This window comes from Melitaea cinxia, chromosome 7 (genome assembly GCF_905220565.1).
Source record: "Melitaea cinxia chromosome 7, ilMelCinx1.1, whole genome shotgun sequence".
Lineage (NCBI taxonomy): Eukaryota > Metazoa > Arthropoda > Insecta > Lepidoptera > Nymphalidae > Melitaea > Melitaea cinxia.
Genome location: NC_059400.1, coordinates 15,526,044 through 15,542,905, shown reverse-complemented (window position 1 = coordinate 15,542,905; position 16,862 = coordinate 15,526,044). Strand labels below are relative to the sequence as shown.

At 32.5% G+C, this 16,862-nt stretch overlaps 1 protein-coding gene across 1 annotated transcript; it reads left to right on the top strand.

Annotated features, from left to right (window-relative positions):
• The first annotated feature begins 5,276 nt into the window (after nucleotides 1-5,276).
• Nucleotides 5,277-16,061, top strand: LOC123654908 (membrane alanyl aminopeptidase-like). Its single transcript, XM_045590765.1, has 14 exons — nucleotides 5,277-5,851; nucleotides 6,122-6,283; nucleotides 6,549-6,839; nucleotides 7,419-7,599; nucleotides 8,037-8,311; nucleotides 8,732-8,882; nucleotides 8,961-9,138; nucleotides 9,253-9,356; nucleotides 9,792-9,986; nucleotides 11,199-11,386; nucleotides 12,214-12,390; nucleotides 12,592-12,741; nucleotides 14,787-14,865; nucleotides 15,843-16,061. The coding sequence occupies exons 1-14, from the start codon at nucleotides 5,277-5,279 to the stop codon at nucleotides 16,059-16,061; spliced, it is 2,925 nt and encodes a 974-aa protein (XP_045446721.1).
• Nucleotides 16,062-16,862: the final 801 nt, after the last annotated feature.

Below are 16,862 nucleotides of genomic sequence, written 5' to 3'. Positions count from 1 at the left end.
GGTCTGTATGAAAGTTCTTCATTCCTTGTGGTACAAGCTAGAAATTTGGCAGAAAGATAGGTCATAGAGAGTAAAGGTCCTGTTAGAACGGATCTTGCGACTAGGACTGCATTAATAAGATCTCGAAAAAAAATTTAAAAGTCCTTCATTTATTTATTTATTTATTTATATATGTATATATATTTATTTATATTTTTTATTTATTTGTATATTTATTTATTTATACTTTATTGCACTCTTGAAGTCTTATCACTGCTAGTGATTTCTTACAGACAACCTAAAAAGGTAACATTTGTAACAAACAACAGGCATACGGTGTAATTTATTAAATACACCATATATCCATATATATATATATATATATATATATATATACAGCATATACAATACACCAAAAACTAATTTATACTACTACTACTTACTTTACTTAACTACTAACATAAACGTACACACACACATTTACATAATAATATGCATAACAATAATTACATACATATATCATACATAAACAAATAATTATTTACTGAAAATCTTCTATAGATATAAAAATGAATGTTTTTCTGTATGTCCCTTATAGAATCGTAAAATATGCATTTGATCATGTCATCATCTTCAGCAAAGTGTTGTGCATGAGTCCACAAAGGTTTCTGAGTTGGTACGACCTAAAAATAAAACGTAGCAACGCGCGCAGTGTACAGCTAGTAATATATCAATATCATACAAATTGTTATTGACGATTTATCGATAGATAATGTTTTTTCGACACGTTGTTCAAAAATACCTATTGACTGCGCTTGGCGAACGTCTCGCGGGATTCCACAGTTTTCACAGATTCCACAGTGTTATAGCTTTAACACAAAAAGATTCACCGTAGCATTGACTATGGGATAAAAGCTGTTTGAGTTTGTTGTCGACTTGAGAACGAAGGTTTAACGTACTAAGGTTGAACGTCCGAACCAAGAAAAGTAAAGCATTTTTTAGATATGGAGGAGTACTGGGATAGAAAATGATAGAGTAGAGAAAAGATAGAAGATGTAAGCTGTGCTCGATAATCTGAGATACGATCGTACTTTCTCAAACCAAATGTGAATCTCATAATCATGTTTTGAAGGCGTTCAAGTTTATTCAGGAGAGTTTCAGATAGGTCCGAATAGCCTACATCAGCATAATCAAATATGGGGAAAAACAGTATGTGCGCAAAATTTTTGTTTTTTGTGCCATGAACCTAAAATTTAACAAAGAGACTTTAAGTAGTTTATAGACGTCCACAAACAACAGATTTTGTGACAAGGTACTAAAGAGGTCTGAGGGATTTTGAAATTTTTATGACATACTACAGTTTTTTTACTGCAAGTTTTAAATTTGCAGAAAGATTGTTAATAGTTTGTATTAGAATTCCACTAAGCAGAATGTGGTGACAGGGTCGCATTCAGAAAGTCTATAATCACCGAATGATATTATAAAAAAATTTAAACTTTTATGTTACAGACTGAAATATGACTCAGGTGTAGTTTATAGTTACTAAAATTTCGCTATGAACGGTTTTAGATAGGGTCAGATTAAAGTTGTCTTAGGGCTGGTGGCGAATGCTAGCGCGACCTTATCTCGCCCCACCCAGGTGGACGACTGCTCACACGTGGTAGTTTTTTTAGTCAGTAGGAGTCTGACATAACCCTTGGGCCCTGCGCCGGAGGGTATCCATGATGGATTTTCCCCACGTAAAAAAAGGCTCTCACAAGTTTCTATGAAAATTCGTAATTTTCCTTACAAACTTGTAAGAGCTGTGAGAGTGAGAGCTACAAGTTTGAAATGTGACTCTGATGTAGTTAAAACTTAGTAAAAGTCGGCTAAGAACGGATTTTGTGACGGAACGTATTATGGTGGTCTAAGGGCTCGAACAAGTTCGTATGTAGGTTTTCCTTTTTCGTACTACAAATACTACGAATTTATTGTAATAGACGGCCAATAACAACATCATAAATTATCAAAGAGCGTCAAATATGGGTTTAAAGTTTGTATTTGCCATGCACTCCTTTCATCTGTCATTTTTTTCAAATTAATTTTAAATCAAAAATTAATAAACATGCATTTCAGCATCAGTGGCCAAACTGATCTTAAAGTGATGAAAAAGGGATAAAATTTTAAATCTGAAAATCGTCATTTTTTAAGCCGAATACATTAAATTATAGTTCTGGACTACTAATTAAAAATGAGTCAATACGTGTTTCAGTATTTGTGAAAAGTCTAACCTCAAACGGGTGAAACAGGGAACGAATTTTGTATGGAAATTCGTTATTTCTGGAGTTTGATCAGCATTTTTGAAATCAAAGGAAAATAACTCACATCAAATCGTATATATGTCTTACTTTTGCGTAAATATTATTTTACCCTTTATTTTGAGATATGATTAGAAATTAGTTAAAAATAAATTAATTAATAAATAATGAATTCAGGTAACTTTTTTTAGTCTTGGTGTAATTTTACGCCTCATTACATTTTAAACGTTTTCTTGTCAAATCGGAAATAAAAATATTAGAAGCCTGAAATTGTATTTCTTGGATTTTGATTGAATATAACATAAATAAGTATACCATTAGTTTGTATTACTGAAATTACCTAAAAATTACTTGAGAAACCTAAGGGTATAATTCTGATCTCTATTGGCTTAAATTTACTTCGTAACTCGTTTCAGGTGTCGAAACCATAACTCTTGTTGTTTGCGTATTGTTCTATTGTCAAGTTTTTTGTAACAATACATCATACTTTAACCTAATATTTAATTCTATCGCATTTATTGTGCAATGATTCAGGAATATCCAAATAGCGATAGGGATTCTAATCCAAATGCTTTTCCAAGTTAGTTCTAAGTTAGTCCTGTCAGTTTACAACTACTGTAATAACTGCAAAGCTTTCTAACATACTCGTAATTATTTAATACTGCGCCGTTATGCATCAATTGCCATCATATTGTCCAATTTCATATTACCGTGTTCAGTGTAATTTAATCTTAATACTCAACGAAATATCATATTTGAATCATTTTTAGGCGACAGCAGAAGAGATAGTGTCAATCATAAAAATGAGTGTTCTTTATTATTCGAAAAAAAAAAAAAAAAACAATTTAAAAAATCAATGTTTTATAATAATAAATGTTTGTTTGCGTTAAATTTGACATACATTTATGGAATATTGTTAATATGCGTAACGTTTATATTTTAACCCATATGTGCTCACCGCCCCATTTTTAAAACGGCAGGTTATTTATTTTCTGTGTCAAACTAAAACTGTGGTTTGATTATTGAATGGTACTGTCCGCTTTGTTTACATTTTGACATTATGAAAAAAAAAAAACGAAAAGTTGTTGGCGCCATTTTTTCTGTTTTTTGGAAGAATAGTAAGTGCAAGTGTGGTGTTCACGATGACGAGAATAAAAAGTAAGTTTATTTTTTATTTATTTATAAGTAAAACCGTGTAAAGCAGTTTTTTTATATGTATTATTTTATATTTGATTACTTTTGTGATAAAAATCGATTCTTTCGGTTAAGATTTAGTTTTTTAGAGGCATTATTTATAGCGCCCCATTATTGGGGCGCTGGGCACGTACTTGCATGTTGATTTCAAACTTCATGGTATATGTGTTATATTTTATTTACATTGTTTATAGCAACTTCCAGTTATATTGGTACTTTATATGTTATACTTTTATATTTATTATGTTGTTTTAGGTTGAGTTTAGCAGAAATTATCGACTTATTGGAGACGGAAGATGAGGACACTATCTACACATAGCCCAGCAACCAAATGTTGACGAGAGACTGCGATAGTGACGAAGTGCGAATGCGCTTGTAGGTAATATCAAGCACCTGACAGGCAATCAACTACGAGCCGAGGCGCTGCTTGTATGTGTGCGCAAATCGGGTTCACTTTTACAAAGATAAGTTATAGAAGTGGACTCGATTGATGACGACAAGATATCCCTATCGGGAGATACATCCACTTCTGCGCCAAAAAGAGGTAGCACAGGTAACACTAATCCCGATCTAGGTGTTGGAAGATCTGTCATTACGAACTTGGCGGCTAAATTGCCTACAGATTTTCGAGTTCATGTTTACATAGACAATTTCTTTACATCGTTTGCTTGTTGATTGCTTATCGCTTTGAAGAATTTTGGTCACCAGGGGACATGAACAATACGGGCCAAAGGATCGAAAATGCGCTGCTGGAGTCAATCGACGACATAAAGAAAAAACAGCGTGGGAGCTATGATCAACACGCCTGATGTTTCATCAAATCATTGATGAAACATCAGGCGTGTCCCTAGTACGATACAACGTCAGTAACGTCGTTACCGTAGCTTCGACCTGTGAAGGTGTATCTCCAGTTGGCGGATCCAAGCGATGGTCAAGTGCTGAAAAAAAAACCTTCGATTCAACAGCCCTTTTGTGTTCAAATGTATAATCAATATATGGGCGGAGTAGATCGCCTAGATCAAAATATAGGCTGCTACCGCAATAGCATAAATAAAAAAAATTGTATTATTCTGATGTGTGGATGTATGTAGATGTTCTTAGATGTAATAAAAATTTATTTACAACCTCTATAACCGTTATTTTATTAATATTACCCTTTAAAATAAATGCAATTGAAAAAATTAAGGAGTGGTTATAGACGTGATCTGCCGTGCTCAGCGCCCCAAAATTGGGGCGGTGAAAATGTCCAAAACGGCATATTTTTTTTATTTAATTTTTAGAATACCTTTATTTTTATGCTTATTGGACTTAGAATAAAACAAAAAAATATCAGTTTTTACGAAAAAAAAAGTTGAGCACATATGGGTTAAGTCAACCACATTACGAAGTGTAATAATTTTATCGAAAACAAACGAATATTTATAAGAGTGGTGAAGGTTTATACCTGAAGTATAACTTCAGATCAAAAAAATAATGTCAGATTTTATGAAAAAAAAAAATTATCACTATTATATTCAAATTATTTATTTCATCTCAAACTTATTTTAATAAAAAAGCTATAAATAAAAACATTGTATTAATGTATTAACAAATATAATTCACATTAGACTTTGAAAAAAAATCTTCTATATTTTACACGTCAAAAATCATAATCAGCTTATTGTCGAAGTTTTATCTTAAATTTGATGTGACACTATCAGTATCTTTTAATATCGAAGCCCGAATCAACCTCTTTGCAATTGAGATCAGTTAGTAGTGAACTGGTGTTCGTATGTTACGTTACAGTGTGAATATATTGGCCTAAAAATGGCCCGGACTAAGTTTAAGTGTCAATTTGTTATTTGCGTCTACTTAATTATTGCGGGATCTGTAAGATCTCTTCCGATTCCATTATCGTCCTTAGAAACTAAAGACAGTGTATACTCCAATGTATTGCGAGAAGTCACATTTGAAACAGTTAATGCATATGAAAATAAAAGTGAAATGAAAACGGATGCAAAGCTACCAGTAAATAGAACAATACCGTTATTGGAAAGATCTAGTTTGAGACCGGGCCAAAGTGCGAGCCGTTACAGTATTCAAATCACAAGAGATGGAGACACTTTTAATGGAAGGGCCGTTATTGATATTCAGCTAACTGATGCGTCAAGATCAAATGCAATGTTTTTCAATATGGTAGATTTAGAAGTTTCTAGAGTTCAATTAGGTGTATTGACAGAACAAGGCGCAATCGATGCGAACTTTTCCTATCAAGAAGAACAACAAAGTTTGCGAATTTCGCCACTGCCGGGTGAACCTACCTCATATGTGGCTATCATTGAGTACCGTGGAAATATACGGACAGATGGCATCGGGCTATATAGAGGACAATACGGTGACGCGTAAGATTAATTAATTTCATTTATAGTTTTATAATTTAATTATATAATTGTTATTATCTTCAAAATAAATACTAGCTCATTTTGTCGCTGTCCCAACCAAGCACTTGTTTTGATTGTTTATAATTTCAAATTATATATATTTTTTTAATTTGTGTATAATACTTGATTTTAAAAAAAAGTTGAAATATCGATATGTGAAATTTTACATTGACTTACATTTTAATTTTGGAATTGGAATCGTCAATATTCTTACTTCTGTGTGTTTTGCAGAGATTATATAGGAATGAACCTTCATTCGACATACGCTAGACGAGTATTTCCTTGTCTTGACGAACCTAATCTGTCCGCAATGACAACTTTCACGTTTGTGGGTTTTGATCATGAACATATTTTATCTAATTCTTTACCAGAGGAAAATCAAACAGAAGGGATGTAAGTACCGAATGAATGTCATCAATTTTGTTATATAATAAAAACACCACTCTCATGCTTTTTAGTCGAATAAAAATAATGGTGGCCAATTTTGTCATTAAAAACAGTAACGTATTATTTACAGCAACCTATCTTATAGTTCTGATTGTGTTTTTGTCTGGGTTATCTGGAAGAAATGACTAATAAATATTTATGCTTTGCTTGTAATTTATTTGTGGTGTAAAAAAAAAGTATAATTAAATGTTGATCCTGATTTCAATTTTAGGATCATGTTCCGGCCTTTAGAAGCTCCTAATTATCTCTGGGGTATGGTATCACATAACCTACAGATAGCCACGCAATTAGCTCAATCAAGGGTGCTTTTATACGTTCGTCCCGATATTCAAAATCTGTTTAACCTAGCTTCAGTTATCTTAACAAATTTTTATACTACTTTAAATGAATGGACAAACCAGCCTCACTCAGAAATTGTACAAAATCAAGATCCAACTTTGCACGTGATGGCTGTACCAGATATATCAAGAGATTCGTACGCCTTATCGACTGTGTCTATTTGGTAAGTTATTTATACCCTTTTATGTAAATCCTAATATATAATAAAATACATAAACTGCACCGTAATAACCGGTTCAAACAATGTTTGAGAAACATTTATAAGTAATGTTACGAATTTACAAAGCTAGTACCATTTCCAGATATAAGTTTTAAGTCGCCGTAAGACAGGGCACTAGCATTAATTGACTTTTTGTTATGCAGATTTTGCATGAGCAGTAAACTATAAGAACATTTATTTATTAAAAAAGGTTATATGTCTACTTTGATAGATAGCGATTTGTAGGCGTGTGTGGTCACAGTACTTGTGCGGAACGCTTCGACTCCCTCATTGTACAAATATTTTTGTATACCATACAAATATGTTTTGATGTTAAGACGTTTATATTATTTTTGTATCCATTACCAACCCAGACATAGGCTCCCAATTATACTAGTAGAATTCGAATGTGAAACGTTAACTTTAATTTGTAAAAAAGTTATCTTTAGAAGTTATTTAAAATCACTTAAATAAAATAAAAATGATGTTTGAAGTTCATCAATAAAATTTATTATATCGTAAAAATTATTATTTAATCTACAGGGAACCTTACATTCTAACTGAAGAAAATGGTTCAATAACGCAGAAAAAATTAATTTTTGTTAAGACAGCCGAAGCTCTTGCGAGACAATGGTTTGGATACATAATACGTATAGAAAACTGGCGATATCAGTGGATCACGTCTGCTCTAACGAGTTATGCAGCTTATGAAGTTGTAAAAAACGTGAGTTAAATTATTCGAATCTGAATCTGAGCCAATAGACGTCGTCTCATTTTGTGGTACTAAGAAACACTTGAAATAGAAATAATTACTCGTATTTACGTTTTCTGAAATTTTAAATTTTTTGCACAAATTTATAAATATTCATATATATTCAGTCTGTATATATATATATATATATATATATATATATATAACATATTGAATTACATATAATAAAATTATTTGTAAAGCTCAGTATTACACAACAAGTTGGAAGCTTGGTCCCTAAACTAGAAAGCAAAGATACGTCTAACGTTTTAAATTCAAACCACATTGCGCAAAATTAATCTTAATATACCTAGTCACGTGCCTGTTATAAAGCATATTTCCTAGTGAGTAAACCCGTAAAAAAGCATGTTTACGAAAAACTCCAGTTATATTTTCTTGACATTTTACAGTTTCAAACTGACGATGACCCTTTAAGTATCGATATGGATTCGGTATTTACAACGGATGTTATCCAAGAAAGTCTTCTTCATGACTCTTACAACAATGCTCAACCCATACAATTATCTGTAAACATTTATGCCGAAGTCGATATTAGACAACATATAAATGGGATATTGAAATACAAAGCACCAGCTATATTGAGAATGGCTAGATTAAGCCTTGGTCCTGCTGAAGACGAAACTGATTTTATACAAGTTGCTGCAAGAACTCTACTAAATACTAGGTAATATGTAGATAATGTTAAGTCCTCCCCAGGATATCTGGCTACTTTACTCACCACGGGCTGCTCTAGATTTTAAACAGGATATTTCATGCATACACGATATGATCATTACCTGCAGTGCCCTATCTCGATAAAATATGATTACTGTAAAAACTACTAAAAATATAAAAATTTTAATCAAAAGCTGACTGAAAACTGATGACGATAATTTACAACTGAAACAAATTAACAAATGACTTTTTAATGATTTCGCCTATATAACAATAAAAATTTGTAAAATAAATAGTTGCATTTTATAATGCGACATAAATATGCGACGCACCCACTTAAAGTAAATGTTTTTACAAATGAATAAAACAATATATACCATTTTTAATTTTCTATTTGTAATATGACATTTATTTCCATCATCCATCACAGAGCCTTCGTTCCTATTACTTCACAAGGCTTTTACGATGCAGTTCAAAGTGCAGGCGTAAACCAAAATAACTTCATATCATCCTGGGTTACGACTCCTGGTTACCCTATTCTTAGTGTTTCATTGGGCAATGGAGTCATAAATTTAAGACAGGTATTTTATTGATTTAATTAATAATCTTATTTTATGAGTTTTTTATTAATGTTAATTGATTTTATTAATTTGTTTTAGAGACGTTTCGGTTATTCGTCTGTGCCCCAAAGGGTGTATAACATTCCGATTACATTTACAACAGGCTCTGAGCCACAATTTGATAACCTTCATGCCACAACGATTATGGACAACCCTACCTCAACAATTAATTCTGATATAGGCGAGGAATGGGTTATAATGAACTTACAAGGGCAGGGTAAGTGTTAAAAAAATGTACAATCTTAATTACAATTAAAATGCTACTGTGTAAAGCTATAAAATTGTAAGCGTAAATGAATTGCTTGAAAAATATATGTACAATTTTTTTTAGGTTACTACCGCGTCAACTATAGTCCAGATTTGTGGGAAAGAATCATTCTTGCTTTAGAAGATCCGGAACAAAGGCAAGAAATACATTCGTTAAATCGTGCTTCAGTAAGTATTCAAAATTTTAATTATGTAAGTGACAATTTTTTTTAATGAAATTACTACATAATAATTTATTTCCCAATCGAAAACTGGTGTTTGTCATGTGCCTAGTCCCATTTAAATTTGATCGAAATTGACGAGTACTTTTCGAGTTGTCCTCAATTATACGTATTTAATTAACAGTTTTACTGACTACTTAAGTCGTATTACTTGACAATGTAATTAAACTCGGGTTTTTTGTTCGTTTGCAAGCAAACATAACGATTACGAATACAAATATCCGACCCAAGAAAGAATCAAAGTACTGCACTAAAGCTTAATGATGTTATTAAGTGGACTAAAAAAATACTCTACTTTCTACTTTATAATATATATTTTATAATTTGTATTGCTTTGAAATCTTAACATTTACCATTATTTAAAATTAATTTATATTTTTAGCTAATTGACGATTCTTTCAATTTGGCTCGTGCTGGTGAACTCGACTACGACATTGCACTTCGCATCGCACTTACTATGGAAAACGAATTAGATTACGCTGTTTGGCGTGCGTTTGTTAGAAATATAGAGTTTTTGAAAAAACGACTTATTCCATTTGCATCATCTAGTGATGACCTAGATGACACTATATTTTTAGTAAGTATATGTATTTATTAGTACTGGTCAGAGATCACAAATCCTTAACAGCCTCGCAGACTAGTTACGGTGGACCGTCGTGATAATAATTTTATGGAAGATAAAAATGAGCCTGAGCTAAGTGTGTCTTTTATTTATACAACTAGGCCAGCAAACAGACATACGGGCCATCTAATGGTAAGGGATTACCTAGTAGTAGCTTATAGTAGCCTGCAACAACAGGAGCATCGCAAGCGCGTTGCCAACTCTACTCCCAATTACCCCCCCCCCGCCCCTGTAGTCCTGGTCCCCACTCACCACAGAAACAAAACACTACTTGAAAGCAGTATTATTTAGCTGTGATCTTCTGTGAGGTTGAGGTACTTCCCCAGTAGGGCTGCTCTAGATTTTGAGCAGGATATTTCATACTGTGCCTTAACATACACACACACACACACACATATATATATATATATATATATAATAAGCAAGTAAAATTTTAGTTACCCTGGCATGCTGCGATAATAATCCTAGAACCTTAGGACGTTGAGAAGTAAGTCCACAGTAGACAACACAGAAGTAGCAGAAAAAAATATTTTTCAACCTCTAAATTTGTTATAATTGTACTCTATAGCATATTATTGTTTTAATACTAAACTCTGTATGACTCAGATTTGTATCTACTCCTATTAATTGGACTGAAACGTATACACCACGCTGTTCTATAGCTGTGTGGTTACGGTAGTTAGAATATAGCCACCCCCTCTCTTCCCGTAGGTGTTGTAAGAGGCGACTAAGGGATAACACAGTTCCATTACCACATTGGAACTTAAAAAGCCGACCGAAGGCGGTATAACCATCCAACTGCTGGCTTTGAAATACACAGGCCGAAGACGGGCAGTAGCGTCTCCGGTGCGACAAAGCCAGCCCTGCGGTCACCAACCCGCCTGCCCAGCGTGGTGACTATGGACAAAACATATGAGTTCACGCTATTTTTGGCGCTAACTTGTAGAGGCCTATGTCCAGCAGTGGACTGTATTAGGCTGAAGTGATGTTCTATAGCAGTTCGGCTTCGTTATTAATGTCTTAAAAAGTCTTCATAAATTATCATTTATCATTTTAAATAAATAAAAAAAGTAAATTACTTGATGCAAAAGAGTTAAGGGTATAATTTCAATACCAACCGTATCTAGCAATTGTTTTTAGTGATTATTAATAAATATTTTTTTATAGAGATTAATAACAAGAATCATCACCTTAGTCGAAGAAGAATATGGTTTTGGGCCATATAACCCACTAGATCCGCCTATGAATATTCTCACCAGAGGTTTAGTGATGGATTTTGCTTGTCGTTCTGGATACGAACCTTGTATCGCCGCTGCGGTAGACTTGTTTTATGACCCTAACGATCTTGAAGCCATGTATGTATTTACTTAATTAATTTTAAACAATTTTTAAAACTAGTGGTCACCCAGTGGTCAAAATTCGGCCATAATTAAATTAAATTATATATTATTTATATTTTATTTTATTTATATTATTTATATATTATTAAAATATATATTATTTGAATATTAAACAAAAGAGTATGCGTGTGAGTGTCAAATACATGGTAGTACGTGTATTATTATTTTTTTGTTGATTTAATGTATTTTTGTGCATATTTAAAAAGAATATATTTGGATTCTACACTCCTTCCCCACATAAATTTCACACTCCTTCGTCCGCGCAATTTTCGTATAAAGGGGTACAAGTTGCTTCACACATTAATATATAGATTACATTATTCTTGATCTGATAACCTCTTCTGGTGTAGTAGTGACAAAAAATGCAATAACAATTATGGTTTGAGTTGGGCAGTGATTGAGAGGATAGTGGGAGTTAATGGGCTTATGAGTAGATAGCCGATCCAGGCGTTTGTTTATTTGAGTCTGCCCACCGTGCCTTCGAAAAAATAACAATCATTGATGGCATATACGGAATGATCTAGATATAGTTATCAAAGTATTTTTCAAAGTTCTACAGGGGACCAGAATAGTGAACCGAGCTTACACTTATATAGTATACGAGGTTTTTAAAGGTTAATGATCACTCGTATCCAATTTGAACTAAATATATAGTTTTTTGACCATCTTGACTTTAGTGTCCATGCCGGATATTAAAATAATTACAAAAGTGGTCCGAAGGATGATTCTGACAATTTGATGATAAAAGTAAAATTTATTGTAAAGTTTCTAATATTTTACAGGAATACGAATATACCACATGAGTTAAGACCAGCAGTATACTGTACTATGGTTATGGAAGGAGATGAAAGTGTAAGACAAGCCCTTATAGATCACATGTCAAATGAAAATTCCAAATATGAACGTCTTGTGATACTTCAATCCTTGGCCTGTTCACAGGACTTTAGTTTTATTAATGAGTAAGATTTTATTTGTATACCTCCGTAAATCCTATCTATATATATATATGTTTGATGCACTTCAATATCTTTGTTTTCTTTCTTCTTAAAATTTTTTTCATCATTTGTTACCATATTTTTTTTTCTAAATTACGATATTTTTTAATTTAAGAATTAATATTAGAATGAACAATTACTTATCGTTAACATTTTTTGTATTAGATATCTTCTTGACACGATAGAGGCAAATAATAACCAATATGATTTAGCGGAAAGAATAAAGATATTTGAAGCGGTAGCTTCTTCGAGTGCAGATAATGCTCGTCTAGCTTTAAACTTCCTACGTGGCAACACTGACGCTATAAGAACTATGTAAGTATTCTAATAATAATAAGGAACTAATTACAAATTCTATTTAAAAAAAATCATTGTGAAGCTTCGTAAATAAATTGTTACTAAGAGTTAAGTCAAGGCTAATTATTGTTACTGTTTACCAGAGCAATTTCTAAATATTACTTTCAAAGAATATTTGAGGTAAAAAGTATACCCAAATATCTGTCTGGGCTAGTCCGATTGCGAAGTTTGCGATATGATCATGCTTTCTAATCCAGCTGTTGTGTGTTCGGTTCCCATCCTAGTTTAGAATGTAATATAGGAATATTTATTTATATGTACATTTATTATTGATATTTTTTTATGTATTAGTGATGAGAACCAGTTGCTTAAAAAAAAAACTGTTTTTGTGAAAACTGTCAATCACCGTTTTTTTTTTTTTTTTTTTGTTTGATTGTCGGTATTGAAGACTCCTCTAGAAATTTTCTTGCTAGCTTCGAATACGAAAAGCTTTTTTATGAGTATTTGGTAGGAATAAAATGTATCTGAATAAGACGCGAATATCTCTGGCAGTAGAATCCTTGAATATCTCGTTTTAATATGTAACTAGCTTCGCGATACAAGAATGTTTCAGTTAGGCTTATGAAGTAATTAGAACAAAAAGTAAAAATGTCAAAAGTAAACGGTAAATCAATCACTAGGAACTAATTATTAATTGATAATATAAGCGCAAAGACTAAACTCGTTTAGGTTGGCTCATATTAAAATGGTATCCTTTAATAAAAGTGGATAGAGATGAAGATAGTAACCAGCCAGGTAGCACACAGAGAACCTCTATTGTAACTGCACCAGCCAAGGGAACAAAGACTCTGTATCCATACCATACCAGCAGTAAATATTAAAAATAAGGTTGACGAACATTGGACTATAATTATCGCCATGAACTTTTAACAATATGTCTATAGTTGAGGCGGAAAATTTCAGGAATTAGAAGCTAAGCAGGAAGAATAGCAAGTATGACCTCATGTCAGAACCATTGTGAAAAAATTATAGCTTACTGCGCTTATGTTTGAATATTATAGTAAAATCGTTTCACTGACCGCTGATTTGTAGTTAATCAGTGGATCCTTTGCTTACTCTCACTACTCATTTCAAAACCTTTGCGTTTTTTAAGCTATATATACTATAGAGAAATTGACTACATGTCTTTATACAAAGTGCAAAATTAACTAAAGTTGAAAAATTTACAAACAGCATGGAAAACTCTAGCAAAAATATCTGTTAAAGCGGATTTATATTTGGCTGACGTGTCGTATCGTGTCGCGTCAGAACAGAATCGGTATCATACATTATGTATGACAACGTTTACATTGATGTGTTGTGACATGTTGTGATGGCTTCTGATGTGTTGCATCAGAAGCTATCCCGGTTCGCGTCAGATAAGCGGGTTGCGGGGGGTGCTGAAACGGCGCCATCACAACACGTCAGATTAACGTGCGCGCGTGGCAGCGATATGTTATGATCTCTGTCTTTCTTTTTTTTGAAAGAGTTGTCAGCATTAAAAATTGAATATCTTTTCTAGAGCTGCGGCTGTACTGATTCAAAATATCGTTCTGATGCGTTCGAACACGACATAATAATGTAAACGCTAGCCATCACGTCATGACACGATACGAAACGACACGACACGTCAGTCAAATATAAATCCGCCTTTAGTGTCGATGATAATAACACCAAAATAATAAAAATGTGCGGAATGCATAGAATACAAAAAAAAAACCTAGCCTGTTTGACTTCAAAAAAGCAGAACCTACATGAATTTACCTGCTAAGATCGAGTTTTTTCTAAAAAGAAACAGGTTATTTTAAAAAAGTAATCGAAACTTGTCGGTGTTCAAAATCGTAATTGGTTCACATCACTAGCATCTATCAGCCTAGCCGGACACACACAGAGTTACACTGCCTAAGAAACACGATTGATATTGAACGATAAACATTGTTGTGTCGCAGTCTTATCAGGTTAGGTGGGCTAACTAGTCTAGAGTTAAATAGTTCTTTTATATAATGTTTTATTAAAAATTTTAGGTATGGGGGCCCTGAAAAACTTGAAGAGGTCCTTTATATTATGGCTGAAAATTTGATCACTGAAGATCTTTATAATGAAGTACGTATTTTTTTTATCTTACATTTTTCTATAACTATGCATAATTGTGAATTTTAATCTGTCACACTCCTTCTGACTTTTACATACCTGCTTTATGAGTTTTAAAATTTCATGACAAGATTAACGATTCTTATTAGATGTTAAATGTGCTCCTTGAGGTGCAGTGGAGATATCCGCTAGGAGTAACACCCAGGTGGTTTCAAAAATTACTACAAATAAAATTTAGCTCCGAGCACGTATCGAGCTCAAGACCTTCGATATCAATGAACCTTTCGTCTCTCTACACAAAAACGATCATCATAAACTAAAGCTTAATAACTAACTATAGCAATTGATGCCAGCTTACGAAATGTGTGCTGTGTGGCTACGGCACTAAAGAATTTTTAGTACTGTGTTGAGTATGGTAGCTAGAGTTCGTGGAGTGGGTCGGGAGTAGGGTCGACAATGGGTTTGCGATGCTTTTGGTGTTCGTAATTAACCGCCACGCAATACCGATGATTTATAAAAAAAAGTTTTTTCTTTGGTACAAACTTTTTCTTCAAAGTAAGTTTAAAAAAAAAAAAACAAAAAACAAGCTTTTATACATGTATAAAAAACAAACTCAAAAAAAAAAACCTTATCAAAGTAGTGTATTGTCATCGGTCCTCGACAAGTTTAAATGAAATCTGAACATTTGAAGTGGGTCAAAACGAAGTCCAAATGAGTCGGTTATCAACATAAACATACAGGTGAAGCTAATAAATAAAAAGTGTGTAAAAGAAAGACTTCAATCATATTATACAATATTATCTATCACATACTGCGTTACACAGCGTAATTAATTCATAGAAAATATACAATTTTTGTTTGTTAAATATAGTTTTTTTTTTATTGTGTAAATATAACGACGATTCAAAATTTCTTTTAATGCCTACTTAAATAAAGTAAAATTTGATTGAGTTTTTGACTAATGTTATATTTTAAATTTACAATTTCAGTACGCCATTTTGACCGATTCTGTATCAGTAGTAGACAGTTTAAGTGATTCGCGCGACCTAGCTTTAAGGTTTCTACAAAATGCTAATGAAAACATGCAATGGAACAATAACCATCTTCAGGAGGTTTACGACTGGATTGATTTAAATCACGCACCTACTATATTTGTATCTTCATTATTAATGACATTGTCTTTGTTAATTACTTTCTTTAATAATTAGTAAGCTATTTGTTATTAATAACATAAATAATATTTAGAATGTAAGACGTATTATTGGGGTTATAAATCCCCGACACAAAAACAAGTTTAACAGGGGTATCGCAAGATTAACGCCAATGTCTGTGTAAGGCATCCTGGCTATCGACGGATGGACCGATTTCAATGGGATTGCAGCATAATTTTTTTGTATAATTATCCGACTGAACGCGTCACATGCGTCAGTATAATCATTGAAATGCCAATTATTGACATTCTTAACCAGATTCTCCAACCAGAATTGTCTGTAAATAACTCAACTCTTCAAAAACTTAGAAAAGTCATATCGTGTTTGCAGTTTTAAGTAATGCAGTTGCACGTTATGATCTTGCAATATGGCCACTTTAACCCAACCCAACCCGAATTAATCTTTTATTTTTGCGGAGGGATTTTTATTTTATTTTAATGATGTTTACTTGTATAATTATCGTATTTTTATTCGTAGACGTAAGTTTAATCAGGCGGGATAGTTATAAGTTGTGTTTTTTTTTTTTTTTTTGATTTAATGTATTCTATTAGCAACATAGTTATTTTTAACAATTTCGAAACTCATTGCTATCTTTTAAGATAGTATATGTAGTTATAAAATGGTGAACCATTTTGTTATAATTTATATTTGGCTATTTATCATTCGAATGATCACATCTTGTTACAAATATATTCGTAACCAGATAGTTTGATTATATTTATTACATTATTTTATTAATTTTTATTTGTTAATTTATCTTAGGTTTGTATTATAATCAACTATGTTATTGTTTTAATG